Source organism: Phaenicophaeus curvirostris, chromosome 5, assembly GCF_032191515.1.
Source record: "Phaenicophaeus curvirostris isolate KB17595 chromosome 5, BPBGC_Pcur_1.0, whole genome shotgun sequence".
Taxonomy (NCBI): Eukaryota; Metazoa; Chordata; class Aves; order Cuculiformes; family Cuculidae; genus Phaenicophaeus; species Phaenicophaeus curvirostris.
In genome coordinates, this window is record NC_091396.1 from 908,130 (window position 1) to 928,000 (window position 19,871).

Genomic DNA, 19,871 nt, shown 5'->3' on the forward strand with positions numbered 1-19,871 from the left:
GATTTAACTGACACAATCCTGCTCAAGATTCATGAATTCCTCCCTCCGCCCTGTCCCGTGATCCGTTTGACATTGATTCATTCGACCCTTCACTCCGAGGTGCTGAGCAGCCCGGAAAGTGACGGCTTTATTTATTACCTGCATTAAAAATTGGATGTCTCCGGCGTTGAAGGACAGGTTTAAAAATCTGCAGGTCCCTTCCACCTCAGGAAACCTATTTTTAACAGTCTGAAGCTCACCATTTCCTGACGGGGCTCTAACTCTCGCTAGAGGAGCTTCTGGCCAGGGATGGATCGCGCAGTGACTTGGTTCCTATGGTCTTTTGAGAGTCTGCAAGGAAAATTGCGGTGATTCACTCCTGGATTAACGAGCTGAAGAACATAGAGGTAAAACAGGAGTTCCCATACGTGTTTGAGATGCTCCCAGCACGTCTCCAGTTACATTCACCCTGTTACTGGGACACAGGGAGCAGCCCTGTGACACCAGCCACCGCGTACTCACCCCAGATATCACAGCTCAGGGCTTACAGCTCCTGCTTCCCTTTCTCCTCACAGCAGGAATTTGCTGCCCAGACATGGAAACTCCTGCCCCTGGCCTTTCAGGGGACACTAAAGTGTGATGTAGTGACTGCAGTGGTCGTGTGACTCGCACAGACAGGAGAAAATAACATTTATAATCAGCCACCAACCCAGCCCCACCGTGCCGGCTGAACCACGGCCCAACGTGCCACATCTACACCATTTCTGAACCCCTCCAGGGGTGGAGACTCTGCCAGGGCTTCTCCACTCTGTCAGGAAAGAAATTGTTCCTAATATCCAATCTGAATCTATTCTGGCACAACTTGAGGCCATTTCCTCTCATCCTATTGCTTGTTACTTGAGAGAAGATTCAAGAAAGTGAATTTTTTTTTTCAGTCTGTAGCATTTTAAAACTCTGCATTAGTCTCCTGTCACCCAGGACAGACAGATCATAGAATTGTGGAATAGTTTGGGTTGGAAGGGACCTCAAAGCCCACCCAGTCCCACCCCTGCCATGGGCAGGGACACCTCCCACTGGGTCAGGGGCTCCAAGCCCCATCCAGCCTGGCCTTGGACACCTCCAGGGATGGGGCAGCCACCCCTGCTCTGGGCAGCCTGAGCCAGGGCCTCCCCACCCTCATCATGAAGAAATTCTTCCTTATGTCTATGTCAACCACAGCCAAAAAAATACACAAAGCTTTAAGCACTTTGCTGAAACTGCTGTGAGGTTGCCTACACAGCAACGGTTTAATTAATTGTTCCATCATATATACAGCATCCGATTTTTCTGTGTGATTCATCCTTTAAGGCTGGGAATACACTGTAAGAAAGCCAAGCAAACTTCAATTTGCTGTGTATAATACGCACTGCAAACACCCACAAACACTCCTGCGCTCCGACTTCTCTGCTGACTGAAGGTGGAGTGCGAGTACAGGCTCCAGAACAACCTTAAGAATAAGCCCGAATAACCCCAACCCCAAAAGTCAGCCTCCTCCTGCCCTCTTCATTCACGGGTGTCACAATACAGGTCTGACGTTCCAACTGTTCCCAGAATGATGGATGGGAGCATCTCCAAGTGAATAACACCGCGGGAGGCAGTCAATCAGGGCAGCGACGGCTTGGGGCGGCACCGAAAGAACTCGAGAAGCAGCAGGAAGAGGAAAGAAAGAATATTTTCCATAGTATGGAAAGGAATAGGTGTGGGATTTTGAGGAGGTTTTAGGAATCATCACCTAAAACACTGCTTGTGCGTCGATGATGCTCAGGTGTTCATGACAGCCACTCCCATGTGGTTGGCATCGAGTTCCCAAAGTTATTAATCTCAGCGGAAGGTCACGATGGGAAATTCCACCTTCCAGCGGCAATTGCTAAATGCTAGCGATTTAATGGCACTCAGGGGGGGTTAAAACAACAAAATGATTCCTTCATTGTCTGTTTTTGGGGGGTGGAGATGAGATTTCATGCTCAGCAGTGGCCACCTCTTGTTTCAGGCATGCTGCTCACCAGCTCTGATGGCCGTGCATTCACTGGAGGATCCTCAGCCCTGGAACGCTGAGAATCGGGACGGCTTATGAATCAGGAGGATCATAAGAAGAGAAAAACCACTTTTTCTTCCATGCTACCACCCGATTCATCTTGTCAAAGGCCAGCCCAGCAGCGTCTGCCGGCAGAGCAGGCAGAAGAAAGCCCACACGTGATGATCCCAGAACCCCAAGCAGGAAGAAGAGAGTTGTGCGCTTCAGGCTCTGCGGTTAAAGGCCTCTGGGTGGTCGGGGTGGTGCCTCTCCACTGGCGGACGTTACTTGTAAGTGGCATTAAAGGCCCTGCCAATGATAAGCCTGCGCACTTCGCTGGTGCCTGCCCCGATCTCGTAGAGCTTGGCATCGCGCAGGAAGCGCCCCATCGGGTAGTCATTGATGTAACCGTTTCCACCTGCCAGCAAAGAGAGAATCAAAAGTCAATTCTTCTCTCTGATCCCAGGGGCTGAGGGTCAGAGACGAGAGAGCACCGCTCTGGCACAGCGCTTGGCTCTCTCACAGCATCACAGAATCAGGGAATCATTAGGTTGGAAAAGACCTTTGAGATCATCAACTCAAGCCGTACTTGTCCACTACTAAATCATGTCCCCAGGCACCTCATCTCCCTGTCTTTTAAACCCCTCCAGGGATGGGGACTTGACCACGTCCCTGGGCAGCCTCCACCAGGGCTTGATAGCCCTTCCTGTCAAGAAATGTTTCCTAATGTCCAATCTAAACCTGCCCTGGCGGAGCTTGAGGCCATTCCCTCTTGTCCCATCACGTGTCCCTTGGGAGAAGAGCCCAGCTCCCTCCTCTCCACAACGTCCTTTCAGGTAGTTGGAGAGAGCAATAAGGTCTCCCCTCAGCCTCCTCTTCTCAAGGCTAAACACCCCCAGTTCCCTCAATCACCCCTTGTAAGGCCTGTCCTCCAGCCCCATCCCTGGCTTCGTTGCTCTTCTCTGGACAGGCTCCTGCCATCCCTCAGAGAAAAACACCACCAGCAGCTCACCCAGACACTGAATCCCATCCAGGGCCACCTGGGTCGCACACTCGGCCGAGTAGAGGATGACTCCAGCGCAGTCCTAAAGGAAAACCACAGCGATGACAGTCAGTAAAGGTGTCACCTGCCCTTCTCCAGGCTCCGTGTCCCGCTGACCTTTCAATTTCTCTGCAGACATCTGCTAACAAGCCTGAACTACCTGATCACAAGGGCACAGGAGTCATTCCCCAGCAAGCAAGAAGTCATTCTGTCACTACAGAACAGTTGTGTCAGGTCTGTAAAGGGCACGAGAAGACAGGAAAAGCAAAAGAAAGAGCACAGCAGGGGAGCTGGTCTTTTCCGAATGCACATCATGCCCACGGGAGAGCGATGTGATTTGATTTGGGAGGCAGGGCTCTGTGCTCCAACTGTTAAACACTCCTTGCATAGAGCTGTGGTGACAGTGCTGGCTGTGGAGGTGACAACACCTCGGAATGACTGTTAGAGCCCCCTCCAACAGCCAGGATATTGTGTCTGGGCTTCTAATAAACACCTACTGATGCCGCTAAATCTGTAGAACAAGGCTTCCTTTTGATTTGGGGCTAAAAAAATAGGCACTTAGGGCCATGAACAAGTAATCTGAAGCTGCAGTGCAGAAGCTTGACCCTACCCACTATCTTGATCCCCAGCAGAAGGTGGAAGCGAGCTCACCTTCGCATTGAAGTGGCCCCTGTCGCAGGCCTTTGCCACGTTGTAGACGTACTGCCGACACGCCATCAGCCGTGTGTACATATCGGCCATCTTCCCCTGCATGAGCTGTGTCGCACAAGACAGAGACATGGATATGAGCGAGGGGAAGATTATCTTCTGCTCGAGTGCTGGAGACCACCCATCACCCCAACTTTCTCACAGAAACAAATGAGAAGACGTGGGGATTCAGCAGACAGAGCTGGAGGTTCCTTCAGGTCAAACTCCCATATGTCCCTCACACACTACAGTGGCCTCAGGCGGCAGGCTCAGAGGTCCTTTCTCCTCCTCACCACACCACTACATAGAATCACAGAACTATTTGACTGAAAAAGACCTCTGGGATCATCCAGGCCAACCATCCCTGTCCGCTACTCAACCAGATCCCCGAGCACCTTGTCTGCCCAGCTTTTAAACCCCTCCAGGGTTGGGGACTCCACCACTGCCCTGGGCAGCCTCTGCCAGGGCCTGAGAGCCCTTTCAGTGAAGAAATGGTTCCCAATATCCAAACTGGTGCAACTTGAGGCCATTTCCCCTTGTCCTGTCACATGTTCCTTGCGAGCAGAGCCCAGCACCCACCTCACCACAACCTCTTTTCCAGGAGCTGCAGAGAGCGATGAGGTCTCCCCTTAAGCTGCTTTTCTCCAGGCTAAACAGGCCCAGGTTCCTCAGCTGCTTCCAGAACCCCTACTCTCCAGCCCCTTCCCCAGCTCCATTCCCTTCTCTGGATGCGCTCCAGCCCCACCATGTCCTTCTTGGAGAGAGGGTCCCAAAAATGAAGCCAGGATTTGAGGTGTGGCCTCACCACTGTTGAGTACAGGGGAAGGACGACTCCCCTGGCCTCATGCAGCCCCAGCCCAACCTCCATGCAGAAACCTCCCACGACAGAGCTCCTCATCTTCTCATTTTTAAAGAAAAAAAACCCCAAGATAACAGAAAGTTTCTAATTCCTTTCGTGCCTCACCTGGAAGTGGCCAATTTTCTGTCCAAATGCTTCTCTGACGTGCAGGTACGGAATCGCATGGTCAAGAACAGCTTGCATGAGCCTAAGAGACAGACGTGGAGGAAAAAGGAAGACGATAGCACAATTAACAGACATACAATAATTAACCCTTGGGAGCTTGATCTAAGGCAGAAAGGATCTCATCCCTAAAATGCTGTTGTCTCCCCATAGCTCCACGCAATGCTAAGAATAAAATCCAAGCATCCTAGGTTTCTCCCTGGTGCTCTATATATTTGCTCGTTTGGGACATCTTGTGGTAAGGTCTCACCTTCCTAACTCGGAGGACTGAGAGGAAGGGTTGAAGAGCTTTCTCACAGCTGTAGCCAGGACAGTTTGTGCTGCTTTGTGTCTCCAGAGTCCACCAACTCAAGGAGTTGGCCAATAGCATAAAAAAAGGGCAGGAAAAATCCTCCTCCTGCTTTATGAACACGGTCTTTCCATATGAGCGTTAGTACAGAGAGACCACAGGGAGGACAAAAGGACTGTAGGGCAAAAACAGTGACCGGGGAGCTTCAGGACTGAATAAATGAAGAACCACCCTGTTACCCAGCCCAGCTTTCCCTCTCTGTGACAGTCAGGATAGTGGTTTAGGTAAGGAATCAGTAATGTAAACGAGGAGCTTGCTATTCCCAAACACACACTGTAGGGACAGACAAATAAGCAATCAGGGACCGATGCAAATGCAGCATCTCTGGAAACTGTTACAGCAAGAATAACCTTTCCAAAGGCGGAGGATCCTTCTGGTCTTACGATCTATGCAAGAGTTGGACTCCATGATCCTTGGGGGTCTCTTCCAACTCATTGTATGACTCCAAGATGACAAACTCTTACCCCAGTGGCCCACCAGACAGCACAAGTCTCTCCAGGTCCAATCCGCTCATCAGGACGTAGACTCCTTTGCTCAGGGCTCCCAAGACATTTTCAGCTGCAATTGGGACAGAAAAGTGATTTACTCGCATGCAAAGCTAAGAGAAGCTGTTGTCTGAGTGTCTGTGTTTTCTGGGGGGGAAGGACTGAAACCTCCAGTCCCATTTACCTTTGGTTTTGGCTTGAGATGTTTTCAGGAGGAGCTAGAGAGTCTTGAAGTTTTGATACATACATTCCCTACCAGTGAAACGTCTTTGCAAGCCAACCAAAGCCGAACAGGAGAAGGGAGCTAAGGGTTATAAAGGGCATCTACAATCATTGCTGTTCTCCTTCCCATTTTCTGAAGAGCAAGGTGTTCTCCAGAGATCTTCCAGCTCAGCATTTGTACCAACAAGAATAGGAGACCTAATAGCCTGGGAGGACAAACTGGGAGCCCCTTTCACCATCCCATTAGTTTGTGTCCAACCCAAATGGACTGCTACAATCTGATGTCTGAGCGGGTATTTGAGACAAAAGGAGATTAAATGAGATAAAAGGAAGAAATTCTTCATGATGAGGGTGGGGAGACACTGTCCAGAGAGAGCAGTGGTGGCTGCCCCATCCCTGGAGGGGTTCCAGGCCAGGTTGGATGTGGCTTGGAGCCCCTGATCCAGTGGGAGGTGTCTCTGCCCATGGCCGGGGTGGGACTGGATGGGCTTTGTGGTCCTTCCACCTCAAACCACCCCATGATTCTATGTTAACCAGTATAAAAGCAGAAGCAGGAACAAAAGCTCATCCCAGCAGGGCTGTGTTCTTGCAGTCAGGAGAGAACTCACAGCCTCAAAACTGTGCTTTGTAGATGGACAGATTATCCACTGATCACGCCATGCAGGAGGACTGACATATGCTTCAGGCTTTGATCACAAGAGATCTGAGAGGTGCAATATACAAAGTGAAAATGAGACAGGGCTTGGACACATGCAGATAGTCAGAAATAATCTGTTTCTTCAGTGGCAGAAGCTCATGGACTGTATTGTCTCCTGCTTATTGAAAGGCACGCTGATGTGGCAGATGGAGAAGTGCCACCTCTGCAGGGCCATCATCATGATATTAAAGCTGGAAAGAGGATGAAGAATGAAGCTTGGCTCTCAGGAAAAAAAACCTCAAAAGCCCCACAGACAAGAAAGAAAAATACTAAAAGAATCACAGAATCATGGAGTGGTTTGGGTTGGAAGGGACTTCAAAGCCCTTTCAGTCCCACCCCTGCCCTGGGCAGGGACACCTCCCACTGGATCAGGGGCTCCAAGCCCCATCCAGCCTGGCCTTGAACACCTCCAGGGATGGGGCAGCCACCCCTGCTCTGGGCAACCTGGGCCATCACAAACAATTTTTTCCTAACGTCTCATCTAAATCTTCCCCCTTCAATTTAAAGCCATTCCCTCTCATCCTGTCACTCCAGACCCTTGTAAAAAGCCCCTCCCCAGCTTTCCTGGAGCCCCTCTCAGTGCTGGAAGCTGCTCTAAGTTCTCCCTGGAGCCTTCTCTTCTCCAATAGCAAACATCACTTTGAAAAAACAAACACAAATGCCAGCATTATAAATAAAGTGATAAAGCTGTTCCTGAGCAAAGACAGTGAGAAGGACTGAAGAGCCTGAACCCTTCCTGCACATCCAGGGAAAAGGGATGGGTGGGTGAGCTCTGAGCCGACTTTTACCAGTGCAACACGAACAGGTGAATCCAACACTCACAAGAAGAAAACCACCAACTGCTCCACGGAGCGTGGCTGGCAGTGAAACCCCTGCATTCTGAAGCGGATGGAATTGCAGTGCTAGAGGACATCTTGATCTGAGAGAAACCTCCTGCAGACATGTGAAACGGCACCAAACCGGTTCAGCTTCCAAGGCAGAAGATCAGAAGCAGCATTAACAGCCAGAGTGCAAAGCGTGTTAACTTCCAGCACCGCAGTGATGTGCTGCTCTGAGTTATCAGGAGACGGGAATCCCGTTACCATGAGAACGTGCTGCTCTGTTGGAGGATTACCCAGGAGCTGATCTGAAGACTCGGGTGCTGCCTTTCTGATTGCAGAGTGGAGGGACGCAGTGCACTTAGAAACACCAGCTCTCAGCTGAAACCCTTCCACTTACAGCAAAGCAGCTTTTGGCAGCGTGTGAGGTGCAGGAGTTACTTGCTCTGTGGATGCTCTATCAGGATGTTCATGAGTTCAGGTAAGGCACCTCCTTCACATGCTGTATAGCGGCTGTAAATTCTCTATCAACAAAACCAGCCACTGGGGTAACAAAAACAGCCATTTCCATGGTCCCTGCTGTATTAATGAGGGAAAGGATGCCTATCTTCAGGCCCTGACCCCAAAAGAACTCAGAGATCCCACAGGCAAGCCTGTTGGACAGTGATTCTGGATGAAAAAACACTCCAAGGCAAATAAACTCTCCTATAAACAAGATGGGGAGCTCTAATGGAAACAAGTTTCTTTGGAAGCCTTGCCCCAGCTCGGCAGTAGCCATGGTTAAGAGTTAGGTCACTCCCGTTTCACCCTCACGGACCTAGCAGGGATGTCTCAGTCACTGGAATCCAGCAGACTGCGCGTTCCCAGTTTCCCCAGCGCTGTTTTGAGGCTGGGGGAGCAGAAAACCACAAGCAAAGCACTCCAGGTCACAGCCTGAACGTGCCTGGAACTAACGATCCAAGTTATCTGATCAAGAAGACCAACCACCACACGCACACTGCCGTGAGTCGAACCCAACTCACCGGGAATCTTGCAGTCTTCAAAGATCAGTTCACAGGTATTGGATCCTCTCATCCCCAGCTTATCAAGCTTCTGGGCCGTGCTGAAACCCGGCATTCCCTGCAACGTCAAGAGAGGGAAAACACATTTCAAATCTCAATTCTGGCAGACTAAATAAAATCTGTGACATTTCCCTGATGGCAGGAAAGTGCCAGAGATTCCAGAAGGAGCTGCAGCGCGCTGCCTGCTCGGGGAACAAGAACCAGAGCGAGCGCAGCATGGAGGAAGCAAAAGAGCAGAGGAACATGTGGGGGCACGAACAAACCAAGTGCATCCATGTCCTAACGCCCATCGACAGTAAATACATTATTTAGCTGCCAACACTGACATTATTTTAAAGTAAAGGCTGCACGCTTTGCCAGTAACAGAACTATTTTAAGTCAGGACAAGCCCATCAGAACATTTCCTTAACTCTGAGATTTCATATTTCCAGTACCATTTATTTTATTAAAGCTTTCTGCGCTCATTGTGATGACAGAGGTGTGCATAGCACAGCCTCAAATAATTAAAAGGAATTAATGGGAATCAAAAGGAAATTAAAACCCCAACAGATCCCTGTTTTCTAAGGGCTCCCCACTGAACACCCCATTTCCACTCCCCTTGGCTCTTTTCATGTGTGTTTGGCTCATTGTGGGATTCCCAAGGGGCAGGAAAATGGGGAAGAAGGAAAAAAATGAGCTGGTTTTATGTCTTGGCTTAAAACACCCGCCACAAAGTCAGACAGTGAGATTGCAGGACATGTTTACGAGGCCCCCAGTACTGGTGACAACTTCTGGAAAAGAGCAGGCCCTCGGGTGGCAGAATCTTGTGTGCCCTCTCCACAACTCCAGCCCCACAAGCTGGTTCCTTGCTCGGATAGCAAACCCCGTGTCACTGCGGCACAGGACTCATCTCATTGGGCTTTATAATTGAGGCAGAAATTTAGTTTGTCCTCGAGCAGGGGGTTAGGGAAAGAAAACTAGCTGGCCTCTAAACAAGCCAGATGGGGTGAAGGTGCGAGCTTTAAGACCATGCTACAATAAGCTCATGAGAATTGTAAACTAGTAGCTTAGACCTACCCTCTCCACGATGAACGCGGTGATACCTCGGGAGGCTGGAACAGCGTTCATGTCAGTTTTGGCATAAACGATGAGGACATCTGCATCCGGCCCATTGGTGATCCAGAATTTGTTCCCATTCAGAACGAAGTAGTCTCCTAGAAGCAGAGAGATGTGATCTGTGAGCTCACAGCAGACAGCAGAGCAGCAACTACAAAGGCTCTAGGGAAGCTGGCGAGGGGCTGTCGATCAGGGAGGGCAGAGATAGGAATAGAGGAACAGTTTTGAGCTGAAGGAGAGGAGACTGAGATAAGATCTTAGGCAGAAATGTTTTGCTGTGAGGGTGGGGAGGCCCTGGCCCAGGCTGCCCAGAGCAGGGGTGGCTGCCCCATCCCTGGAGGGGTTCAAGGCCAGGTTGGATGGGGCTTGGAGCCCCTGATCCTGTGGGAGGTGTGGGACTGGATGGGCTTTGGGGTCCCTTCCTACCCAAACCATTCTGTCATTCTAGCTACATCCTCACTCCACTTATTTAAAAAAAAAGTCCCAAGAATATTCTTTAAGATCCCCACCAACAGCACGCACAAATGTTTCCCAGGTTGAAGAAAACTCATTTCTGGAGTTCAATGAACCTTGAACAAATGCCTGACAATCCAGGGCACCCAGCAGCAGTCTGGATTTAGTGGAGACACTATTCCCACCAGCTGTCTGTCCAGGCAGCACAGGGCAGGCTTTACCTTTCTTATCTGCTTTCAGCTTCATGGACACAACATCAGATCCAGAATTGGGTTCACTCATTGCCAAGGCTCCGATGTGCTCCCCGCTGATTAACTGGAAAAAAATGCAGCTATAAGAAAGGGACAGAGAACAGCAGCGTTGTTTCTGTTCCCTCTTTAGCCTGCCTTCCATTTTTCCACACAGAACCTCCACGGCAGAACTGCAAACGAGAACCATTGTTCCTGGGAAAGCCCAAGCAGGGAGCACCCCTGGGCTGCTGCGCTGTGGGAATGGAACCAAATCATAGCGGGATCAGAAGGACTCAACTCACGTCTGAGTTGGATCAGTGCAGCTTTGCTCATGAAACACCATCTCCAGGAAGGTGCCAAAAGAATCATGCAGGCAACCATATGCCTTTCACAAGCTTTCTCACTCCAAGAAGGACATTGAGATGCTGAAGTGTGTCCAGAGAAGGGTAACAAAGCTGGTGAAGGGTGTGCAGCACAAGTCTTAGGAGGAGCCGCTGAGGCAGCTGCAATTGTTTAGTCTGGAGAAAACGAGGCTGAAGGGAGACTTCATCGCTCTCTACAACTGCCTGAAAGGAGGTTGTGAGGAGGATGTTGGTCTCTTTTCCCAAGTATCAAGTGATAGGACAAGAGGAAACAGATGCAAGTCGTGCCAGGGGAGGTTCAGATTGGATGTCGGGAAATGTTTCTTTACTGACAGAGCAGTGAAGCCCTGGTAGAGGCTGCCCAGGGCAGTGGGGGAGCCCCCATCCCTGCAGGGGTTCAGAGAACATGTACATCTGACACTCTGGGACATGGTTTAGTCAGCACGTTGGGGCTGGGCTGATGGTTGGACTGGATGAGCTTATAGGTCTTCTCCAACCTTTACGATTCCATGATTCTTGCTCTGCATTTCCTGACTGCCATTTACACAAATGAGAGTTGTTAAATCCAAAAGGCCAACAAGGGGGATGAAAAGTGACTGCAAAGTTCTCAGCATTGTTCTTGTGGCCTGGTCCCCCCACGCTCACGGGCAGATACCCTCTCCCTCTGGGTCTGCTCATACCAGCTCCAGCATAGCTGTTCCTTCCTCCTCACAGTTCCTTTCATCCTGCCCTTTACTCCCTGCTTTTTTTTTTCCTCCCCGTGTGCTTTTATCCATCTTCTCCTTCTTTTGATCTCTTACTTTTTTAAAAAACACACTCAATGGTTAAGATACGGGTTCAACCAATTCAATCCAGGAGTGCATTTCCACCAAAGCCTTAGTGGTCTGCTCAGAGCTCGTTAAGTACCATTAAGTACTCTGGCATGAACCCAGACAAGTACGAACTGAAGTGATCGCGCATCTCATTGAAAGGTGGCGAATGAGGGCATTAAAACACAGCAAATCAGCAACAAGAAGCACTGAGGGCTACAGATGAGCTGCACGATGCTTTGAGGAGGTGAGGCTGCACTCTGAATGTGGCAAGTTTCTGGTGCTGATAATTTTGCTGACGATTCCTGTAGCTGGGATTCAATGCACTGGTTCACCAGTGCACCTTAAAAGCCCAGTCCCACCCCTGCCCTGGGCAGGGACACCTCCCACTGGATCAGGGGCTCCAAGCCCCATCCAACGTGGCCTTGAACCCCTCCAGGGATGGGGCAGCCACCCCTGCTCTGGGCAGCCTGGGCCAGGGCCTCCCGACCCTCACAGCAAAACATTTCTACCCAAGATCTCATCTCAGTCTTCCCTCTTTCAGCTCAAAATCATTCGTCTTGTCCTCTCCCTGCCCTCCCCGATCCAGAGCCCCTCCCCACCTTTCCTGGAGCCCCTTTCAGCCCTGGAAGCTGCTCTAAGGTCTCTCCGCAGCCTTCTCTTCTCCAGGCTCAACAACCCCAACTCTCTCAGCCTGGCCTCATACAGGAGGTTCTCCAGCCCTCAGATCATCACTGTGGCCTCCTCTGCACTCGCTCCACTAGCTCTGTGTCCTTCCTGTGCTGAGGATCCAGAACTGGACGCAGGGCTCTGGGTGAGGTCTCATGAGAGAGCTCACGAGATGTCAATATGGATCAACAGGAAAAATATTAACAAGCTGGAGAAGGACAAGTCTGGCAAGTACAATATTTCCTAAAGGCCAGATGACCGAGATCATCTAGTGATTAAAACACTACGCACCGCAGAAGACACCCTTGCAGGCAGCTGGAACCCAAATGCTTTCCAGTTTCTCACCTTGGGCAAGTACTTTGCTTTCTGGGCCTCATTAGCGTTCCGCACCAGCTGGTTGATGCAAAGGTTGGAGTGGGCGCCGTAGCTGAGCCCGACAGCTGCCGATGCACGGGAGATTTCCTCCATCACCAGCACATGGTCCAGATACCCCAAAGCAGATCCACCATACTCCACTGGAAAGGGAAGAGGAAGCTCCCGTTAGCCACCACGTACTTTATGACATAGGCACAGATGCCAGGGCTGGGCTTGGATAAGATCCGAGACCAAAGAGAGCTTCTGGTTCTGCCTGACACTGTCCCTGAGCTGAGTACCTCTGGCTTCTTCCCACCCTCTCTGAGCTCCAGTTTTCTAACCTTAAAGGCAAGGTGATATAAATCCTTCAGCGCCATCAATAATTTACTTGTACAGCATAGCTTTATACATATAAAATACACGAGGATACACCTAAAACACGCTGCCAACGCTTGCACGACAGTGAGTCCTCGTCGATCACCCTTAAGTGCAACCTCAAAGTTATCATGAAGATTAAATCATAGAGTGGCAACATCCATTAGGTGAGAAGCCATTGGCTCTTGTCCCATCCCTTGTCACTTGGGAGCAGGGCCTGGCACCCACCTCACCACAACCTCCTTTCCAGGAGCTGCAGAGAGCAATGAGGTCTCCCCTCAGCCTGCTCTTCTCCAGGCTGAACCCCCCCAGCTCTCTCAGCCGCTCCTCTTCTTCTCCAGCCCCTTCCCCAGCTCTGTTCTCTTCTCTGGACTCGCTCCAGAGCCTCAACATCCTTCTTGTGGAGAGGGGCCCAGAACTGACCCCAGGATTCGAGGAGCGGTCTCACCAGTGCCGAGTCCAGAGGGAGAAGAACCTCCCTGGAGGCTCCTGCCCTCCGGTACATCAACACCTCTGCCCAATGTGACAAACACTCCCTGTTTGACACTACAAGGACCTCTAAACAAGCAAGGAATCCCCAAACTGCACAAAAAGTGGAGCACCAGGGAGTTTTCTAAGCCCACAGATGTGCAGGAGACCAGCATTTTGATAGGTGGGCGATTCAGAAGGAGAATGATCCATGAATGTAACTGCTGCAATCCAGCAGCAGCAAGAACATGGATTTGAAGAGAGGATGAAGTGAGACAGAGCAGCACGATCATCGCAGCTGGGAATCTCACAAGGCACACAGCGCTGAGTCTAAAACCGGGGATGAAGATTAAAGGCAAACCAGAACAGGGAGAGAGAGAAGGCAGGGAGAACAGAGGAGGTTGAGAAACGCATAATGGCCTTGAGCAGCTGACAGCCAGCATAAACACACAGATATACACACAACTCCAGTCACATCCTGAAGGAAAAGCTTTGTTCTACAGGCAAGAAGCAGGTGATTGTAGCGCTAGGAGAAGAGCTGAGACAGGATGACATGAACACCGTGAAGCAGTCGGGGACGCAGGCCAGGAGCCCTTGCTTGTCATCAACGTAAATGGCGAAAACAAGCAGCAAGGATGCTAAGAGCAAATGTGTTTGTATGCTGAGACACCCAAGAGCTGAGTGCATAACTGGGCTCAGAGAGGGTTACTGCCCCTGCCTCGACAAATCAGAATCATAGATAGAATCATTAGGTTGGAAAAGATGTTTGAGACCATCTAGTTCAACCATGCTGTCCACTGATATCCCTGAGCACCTTGTCTGCCCAGCTTTTAAACCCCTCCAGGGTTGGGGACTCCACCGCCGCTCTGGGCAGCCTCTGCCAGGGCCTGAGAACCCTTTCCGTGAAGAAATGTTTCCTGATATCCAGTCTGAAGCTGCCCTGGCCCAACTTTCTCCCTGTGATTGCCTCATACTGCAGGAGGTACAGGAAAACCACCCTGCCAGACAACATCTGCTATGAGCCAAACCACGGCGTGATTTCCAATGATGCTGTCTGCACCGAATTAATCTTTACACACAATGTGCCCATGTTATCGTTCCATGGGAGCTTCATGTTTGCACTTCTTAACTTAGCTCTTTATAAAATAAATGGAGAATTACAAACCAACCTGGTTTTCTTAGTTTTAAGAAAGAAACCAAAAGCACTGTTATTTAAAATGTTACTGAAAATACTCCCTTAACAGATTTGATCCACTGGTGCCCAAATATGCCGCTTAATTGAGCACATGCCCTCATCGGCTCAGCCTCACATCCTAAATCCCCTTCTCCATCTCCCACAACAAAACCAACACCAATAAAGAAACTGTGAGTAGCTACACAATCAAAAATAAGGCAAAAAAAAATCTGGGCAAAGGAGGATTTTAGAGGGAAATCTTTAAGGAAATCAGAAAGGACAGGAGTCATGAGGGCCGGCTTATTATAGTGTGGGAAACCGCTGCAAGCCTGAGGCACAACATCAAAGAAAGAAGGTAAGAGTGAGAAAAAACAGGAGCAGCAGTGAATTGGGAAGAGGAGAGAGATGGAAAGCAGAAATGCCGACTCTTTCAAGCAGCCTCAGCGCCACTGAAAGGATCGCAGAGGCATTATTCCAACACATTGCTATTCAGCATGCTCCTGCTGAAGCCTTTGCACACGCACATCGAGAAACACGGACCTTACGATGGGGAAATAAAGGCCCCATTGCCTGCTTTTCTCCACTAAGGGCTTCTCCTCATTACCCCACGTCAGCACATTCAGCAGGACCATGGTGGCCTCGGGCACCTATAACATTATTCAAAACACTTTTCAACTAACCTGAACGAGGCTGAATACGATTGACCCTGACTTTTTCTGTCCAGTTGGATGTTGTCAGCTCTCCATTTGCTTTCATGGCTTTTCAGAGCCTTGTTTTGTACCCTTTAACTTCTCCTATCAGAGATGGATGTTTGTTCCAGGATAATTTTATCCATAGCTCTCGTTCTTCAAACCTTGCAGCAAGTGCCTCATGCTAGAGGAGCTCAAACACACTTGAGTTGTGTGTGTTATACCTGGAGAAACCATTTCTGGTTGGTACTTTAGGATGTTAAAAAGCATTTTCTAAGAAGTCTAACAAGGAAAGTGGATTCTGGATCAGTGAAGAGTAACAAAAAGTTGCCCAATATCCTTTAAAAAGATAGAATTGAAGAATCATGGAATGGTTCAGGTTGGAAGGGACCTCAAAGCTCATTTAGTCCCACGCCCTGCCATGGGCAGGGACACCTCCCACTGGATCAGGGGCTCCAAGCCCCATCCAGCCTGGCCTGGAACCCCTCCAGGGATGGGGCAGCCACCCCTGCTCTGGGCAGCCTGGGCCAGGGCCTCCCCACCCTCACAGTGAAGAATTTCTTCCTAATGTCTCATCTCAATTTTCCCCTTCCAATTTAAAGCTATTCCCTCATGTCCTATCACTCCAGGCCCTTGTAAAAAGTCCCCTCCCCAGCTTTCCTGGAGCCCCTTTCAGCCCTGGAAGCTGCTCTAAGGTCTCCCTGGAGCCTTCTCTTCTCCAAGCTGAACAACCCCAATTCTCTCAGCCTGGCCTCGCACAGGAGGTGCTCCAGCCCTCAGATCATCTCCTTAGCCTCCTCTGGACCTGTTCCAACAGCTCCATGTTCTCCTTATGTTGGGGATCCGAGAACTGGATGCGGGACTCCAGGTGGGGTCTCATAAGTGCAGAGTAGAGGGAGAGAATACCCTCCCTCCCCCTGCTGGCTCCAGACAGGAACTTCTGGACAAAACAGATATTACATCACAGACAAGGTTGTTATGAACTGGAAAGCGTGAGTTTAAGCAGTCTCTCTTTTGTTGGAGGAGCCACCCAGCAGATATTGAGAACAGACTTACCAGGAGCCGTGATCCCCAGGACTCCCAGTTCCCCAAGTTTCTTCCAGAACTCCTACAAATACAGAACAAGCAATCAGTCCAGCCCCGCAGCCATAAGATATTTTCCCAGGTAGCTCACCAGATGCATCGATTCTCATGATATCTCAGAGGTGAACAGAACAATACCTGTTCCTCCTACCGCAGCAACTCCATCCTTTGGACTAAGAACCCAGCCAGGCTCGGGGACGCTACCTATGCTACTCATGGGTGTGATCGGTTGAATTCAGTGAAAATTCACAACCTAGATTTAGCTCCGGAAGGACAGGTCCTATGATGTCACTCATTGCCCAGTTTAAGAATAATTCTGGGGAATTAAAACCTTTCATTCATTTCAAAACCTGCATAGGCTTTCATAAACAATCTCTCGCTAAAGATTGTTGAGGATGTTATGACTTTAACACAAGCTTTTCTTTTACCTCCTGCATGCCTGTCAATGCACTCTGAGTCTGATGCAAAAAGGATTTGCATAAGCAATCTGTGACCAGACCCTGGAGACAGGTAGAAGAGTTGCTGTTAGCTGGCACTTTAAAACCCTTCTAGGAAACCAGAAACTGATAAGTAAGGCCATGGAAGCCTCCTCGGGAGAGATTCAAAACTGGAACCGTCACAGCAGCGTCAGACAGAGGTGCTGCCCAGCAGGCAGTACTAGAAAAGTTGTAAAAGGTGACCACAACAGAGAACTTGTGAACACTTTGGAGTTGTGAACCTGAAGGAGCCAAATCCACACAACCTCTAGTTCTCCCAAGACTGCCAGGACACTGGACGCACATGAGGACTGGACAGTTTTGCATAGCTAGACACTCCTCTGCTAGAGGACAAGCTGTCCTCCTTGACTCTTCACTGTTGGGACTTCAAAAGGTCCCATTCCGTAGCTCTGGATGACATCTGGGGCGCCAGACTAATTTATATCCTTCACTTCAAAGCCCTGCATATATCCCTGAAAATGCCAACATCAGAGCTCCAGGAAACCCCAGCAGATGTTCCGAGCTTTTCAAGTCTTGTGGAGCTTATGAAAACCAGTAGTTAGGTCTCTCACTTTCAGCAGTCAAACCATCCTGTTGTACAGGATTTGTCGTGTTTATTAGGAAGGCAAGTTCCAAACAGCTACAGTTCAGCATTTGCACACAATATTTTCACAATGAATTGGAGAGGAAACTCAGATGTCCAAGACAGGGCCCCACCTAGCCGAATTCTGAGCACATATCAGAGAAGAAACCTAAACAGAGACAAGAAGCCGAAACATAACCAAGTAGAAGAGGATGGGCAGCCTCTGCCAGGGCCTGAGAATCCTTTTGGTGAAAAAATGATTCCTGATCTCCAATCTAAAACTGCTCTGGTGCAACTTGAGGCCATTTCCTCTCATCCCATTGCCTGCCACTTGGGAGCAGAGCCCAGCACCCACCTCACCACAACCTCCTGCATTTTATTGGGTGCTGCCTGGGTTCTGCCCCAGGTTGCTCAAAGTTCTTAACCAAAGACAGAAGAGGAAATGAAAACATTGTCTTTTCTGTGGCTTTCAAGCTTGCAAAGTTAACACATACGTCCCTGTGGTGAGGACTGGGATTCTTTGTCTGGATTAACGTACAGATCAAAGTAGAGAGGCTTTCACTACCGTCTGTTTTAACGCACACATGGAATACTTACCCGCATGCCTTTGAACTCGTTTTCCTGGTCAATCTGTTGGGCCTTCGGAGCCAAATGCTCCTGACAGAACTTTGTCATCGTCTGCCTAAGCTGGGGAAAGAGAGAAGAAACACAGATGTCACAGCTCATCCATCTATTGTCGTCTTCTCCCCTCAGATACCACCACCGTTGCCCTGCCGGGTGACTCGCGGACCCCAAACCCCCACGCACGAGGTCTTAGGGAAATCAATGTTTCAGGTTCCCAGCTGTGAGAGCATCGGAAAGTCCTTGAGTTTTATAAAGAGCAGACACTGAGGTACTCGTGTTCCTCTCAGTGTTCAACCTTAACAATCTCACCCCAGCATGAGACGTTACTTAACTACTGCCTGCACGAAGGTTTCAGGGATACTTTTGGTCAGGAAGCTTTGAAAGCTGATAACCATCTTATTGTTTATTATCACCATCCAGAAGCTGCTTACAGTTTCACTTAATTATATGTAGATGCTTGTAATTAGCATGAATACTAATTAAAATGTGTTTGGGCATCACATTGGAGCTATAGCAGCGATCCCACTGTTTTCTTCAGAGGGAGAACGTGACAAAGCCACGTTTGTTTATCGTTCCGGGAGTTAAAAATCACAAAACCCTTCTCAGAATTTTAAAATCTGAATACTTACGTCTGTGTATTGTGCGGAAATTCATGCGCACAGGAAGAAAATAGAATCATAGAATCACCAGGTTGGAAAAGACCCACTGGATCCTCGAGTCCAACCATTCCTGTCAAATACTGAATCATGTCCCTCAGCACCTCGTCCACCCGGCCCTTAAACCCCTCCAGGGAAGGGGACTCAACCCCCTCCCTGGGCAGCCTCGGACAGGGACCAACGACCCTTTCTGTGAAACATTTTTTCCTGCTGTCCAGCCTGACCCTCCCCTGGTGGAGCTTGAGGCCATTCCCTCTCGTCCTGTCCCCTGTCCCTTGGGAGAAGAGCCCAGCTCCCTCCTCTCCACACCCTCCTCTCAGGTAGTTGCAGAGAGCAATGAGGTCTCCCCTCAGCCTCCTCTTCTCCAGGCTGAACCCCCCCAGCTCTCTCAGCTGCTCCTCAGGTTCCTTGGTCCCACACATGAAATGCTGGTGGAGGAAGAGACTTAGACACAGGAATTCCCTGATGCTGAAGCAGAATCGTAGAACTGGGGAAGGGTTTGGGTGGGAAGGGACCTCTCAGCCATCCAGTTCCACCCCTGCCGTGAGCAGAGGCGCCTCCCGCTGGATCAGGGGCTCCAAGCCCCCTGATCCAGCGGGAGGCGCCCCCTGCCCATGGCCACAAGCGCGGGACGCGCCCCCTCAGCGCGCGCGCCCATTGGGCCGCCTTTCCCGCCTCAGCCAATCAGCGCCCGCCTTTCCCGCCTCGCCCCCCCTACCCGGAGACCGCGCTCGCAGCGATTGGCTGATGCACCCCCGCCTCAGCCAATCAGCGCTCGCTTCCCGCCCCCTCAGCCAATCAGCTCCCGCCTCCCCGCCCCCCCCCCCCCCCCCCCACCGTCGCGCTTCCCGCGGCCGCCATTTCCCGCCCCCCCCCCCAACACACACTCCGGTACCTGTTGCTGCTCGTCGCTCAGCCCGTTCACCGCGTCGTCCACCGCCAGCCCCGCGCAGCCCCGCCGGGGCAGCAGCCTCCCCAGCGCCCCCCGAAGCCCCGCGACGCCCGCCGCCCGCCCCAGCAGCGCCGCCATGGCCGCCCCACAACGCGCGGCGCAGGCGCGGAGCGGCCCCCGCCACCGACCCGCCCCTGGGGGCAGCGGTAGCGGCGCGGGAGGGGTTAAAATTAGGTATTTTTTTGGTTATTTCGCTTTTTTAATTAAAAAATGAGAAGATGAGCGCTGGGGGGGATCTCTGCGTGGAGCGGGGGCTGCGTGAGGCCAGGGAAGGCGTCTCGGCCCTGTGCTCAGCGCTGGGGAGGCCGCACCTCAGATCTTGGCTTCAATTTTTGGGCCCTTTACTCCATGAAGGACATAGAGGGGCTGGAGAGCATCCAAAGAAGGAAAAGGAGCTGGAGAACA

The 19,871-nt window shown here is 50.6% G+C and overlaps 1 protein-coding gene across 1 annotated transcript; it reads right to left on the reverse strand.

Moving 5' to 3' along the window:
• Positions 1-1,216: 1,216 nt before the first annotated feature.
• On the reverse strand, positions 1,217-19,547 carry IVD (isovaleryl-CoA dehydrogenase). Its single transcript, XM_069857199.1, has 12 exons — positions 19,410-19,547; positions 17,832-17,921; positions 16,149-16,200; positions 12,378-12,547; positions 10,184-10,277; positions 9,471-9,607; positions 8,376-8,472; positions 5,596-5,689; positions 4,726-4,807; positions 3,726-3,830; positions 3,045-3,117; positions 1,217-2,450 (listed from the first exon to the last, which is right to left on the reverse strand). Exons 1-12 carry the CDS (start codon positions 19,542-19,544, stop codon positions 2,317-2,319), a joined length of 1,263 nt encoding a protein of 420 aa, XP_069713300.1. The 5' UTR covers positions 19,545-19,547; the 3' UTR covers positions 1,217-2,316.
• Between the last annotated feature and the right edge of the window lie 324 nt (positions 19,548-19,871).

What these genes read in the sequence shown, in the direction of transcription:
- IVD (XM_069857199.1), bottom strand. Translation starts at nt 19,544, where the DNA reads ATGGCGGCGCTGCTGGGGCGGGCGGCGGGCGTCGCGGGGCTTCGGGGG. An exon ending in ACGAGTTCAAAGGCATGCGG is followed by an intron (nt 16,201 to 17,831) that starts GTAAGTATTCCA and finishes CTGTATTTGTAG; the next exon opens with GAGTTCTGGAAGAAACTTGG. An exon ending in GCTGAAAGCAGATAAGAAAG is followed by an intron (nt 9,608 to 10,183) that starts GTAAAGCCTGCC and finishes CTCTGCTTCTAG; the next exon opens with GAGACTACTTCGTTCTGAAT.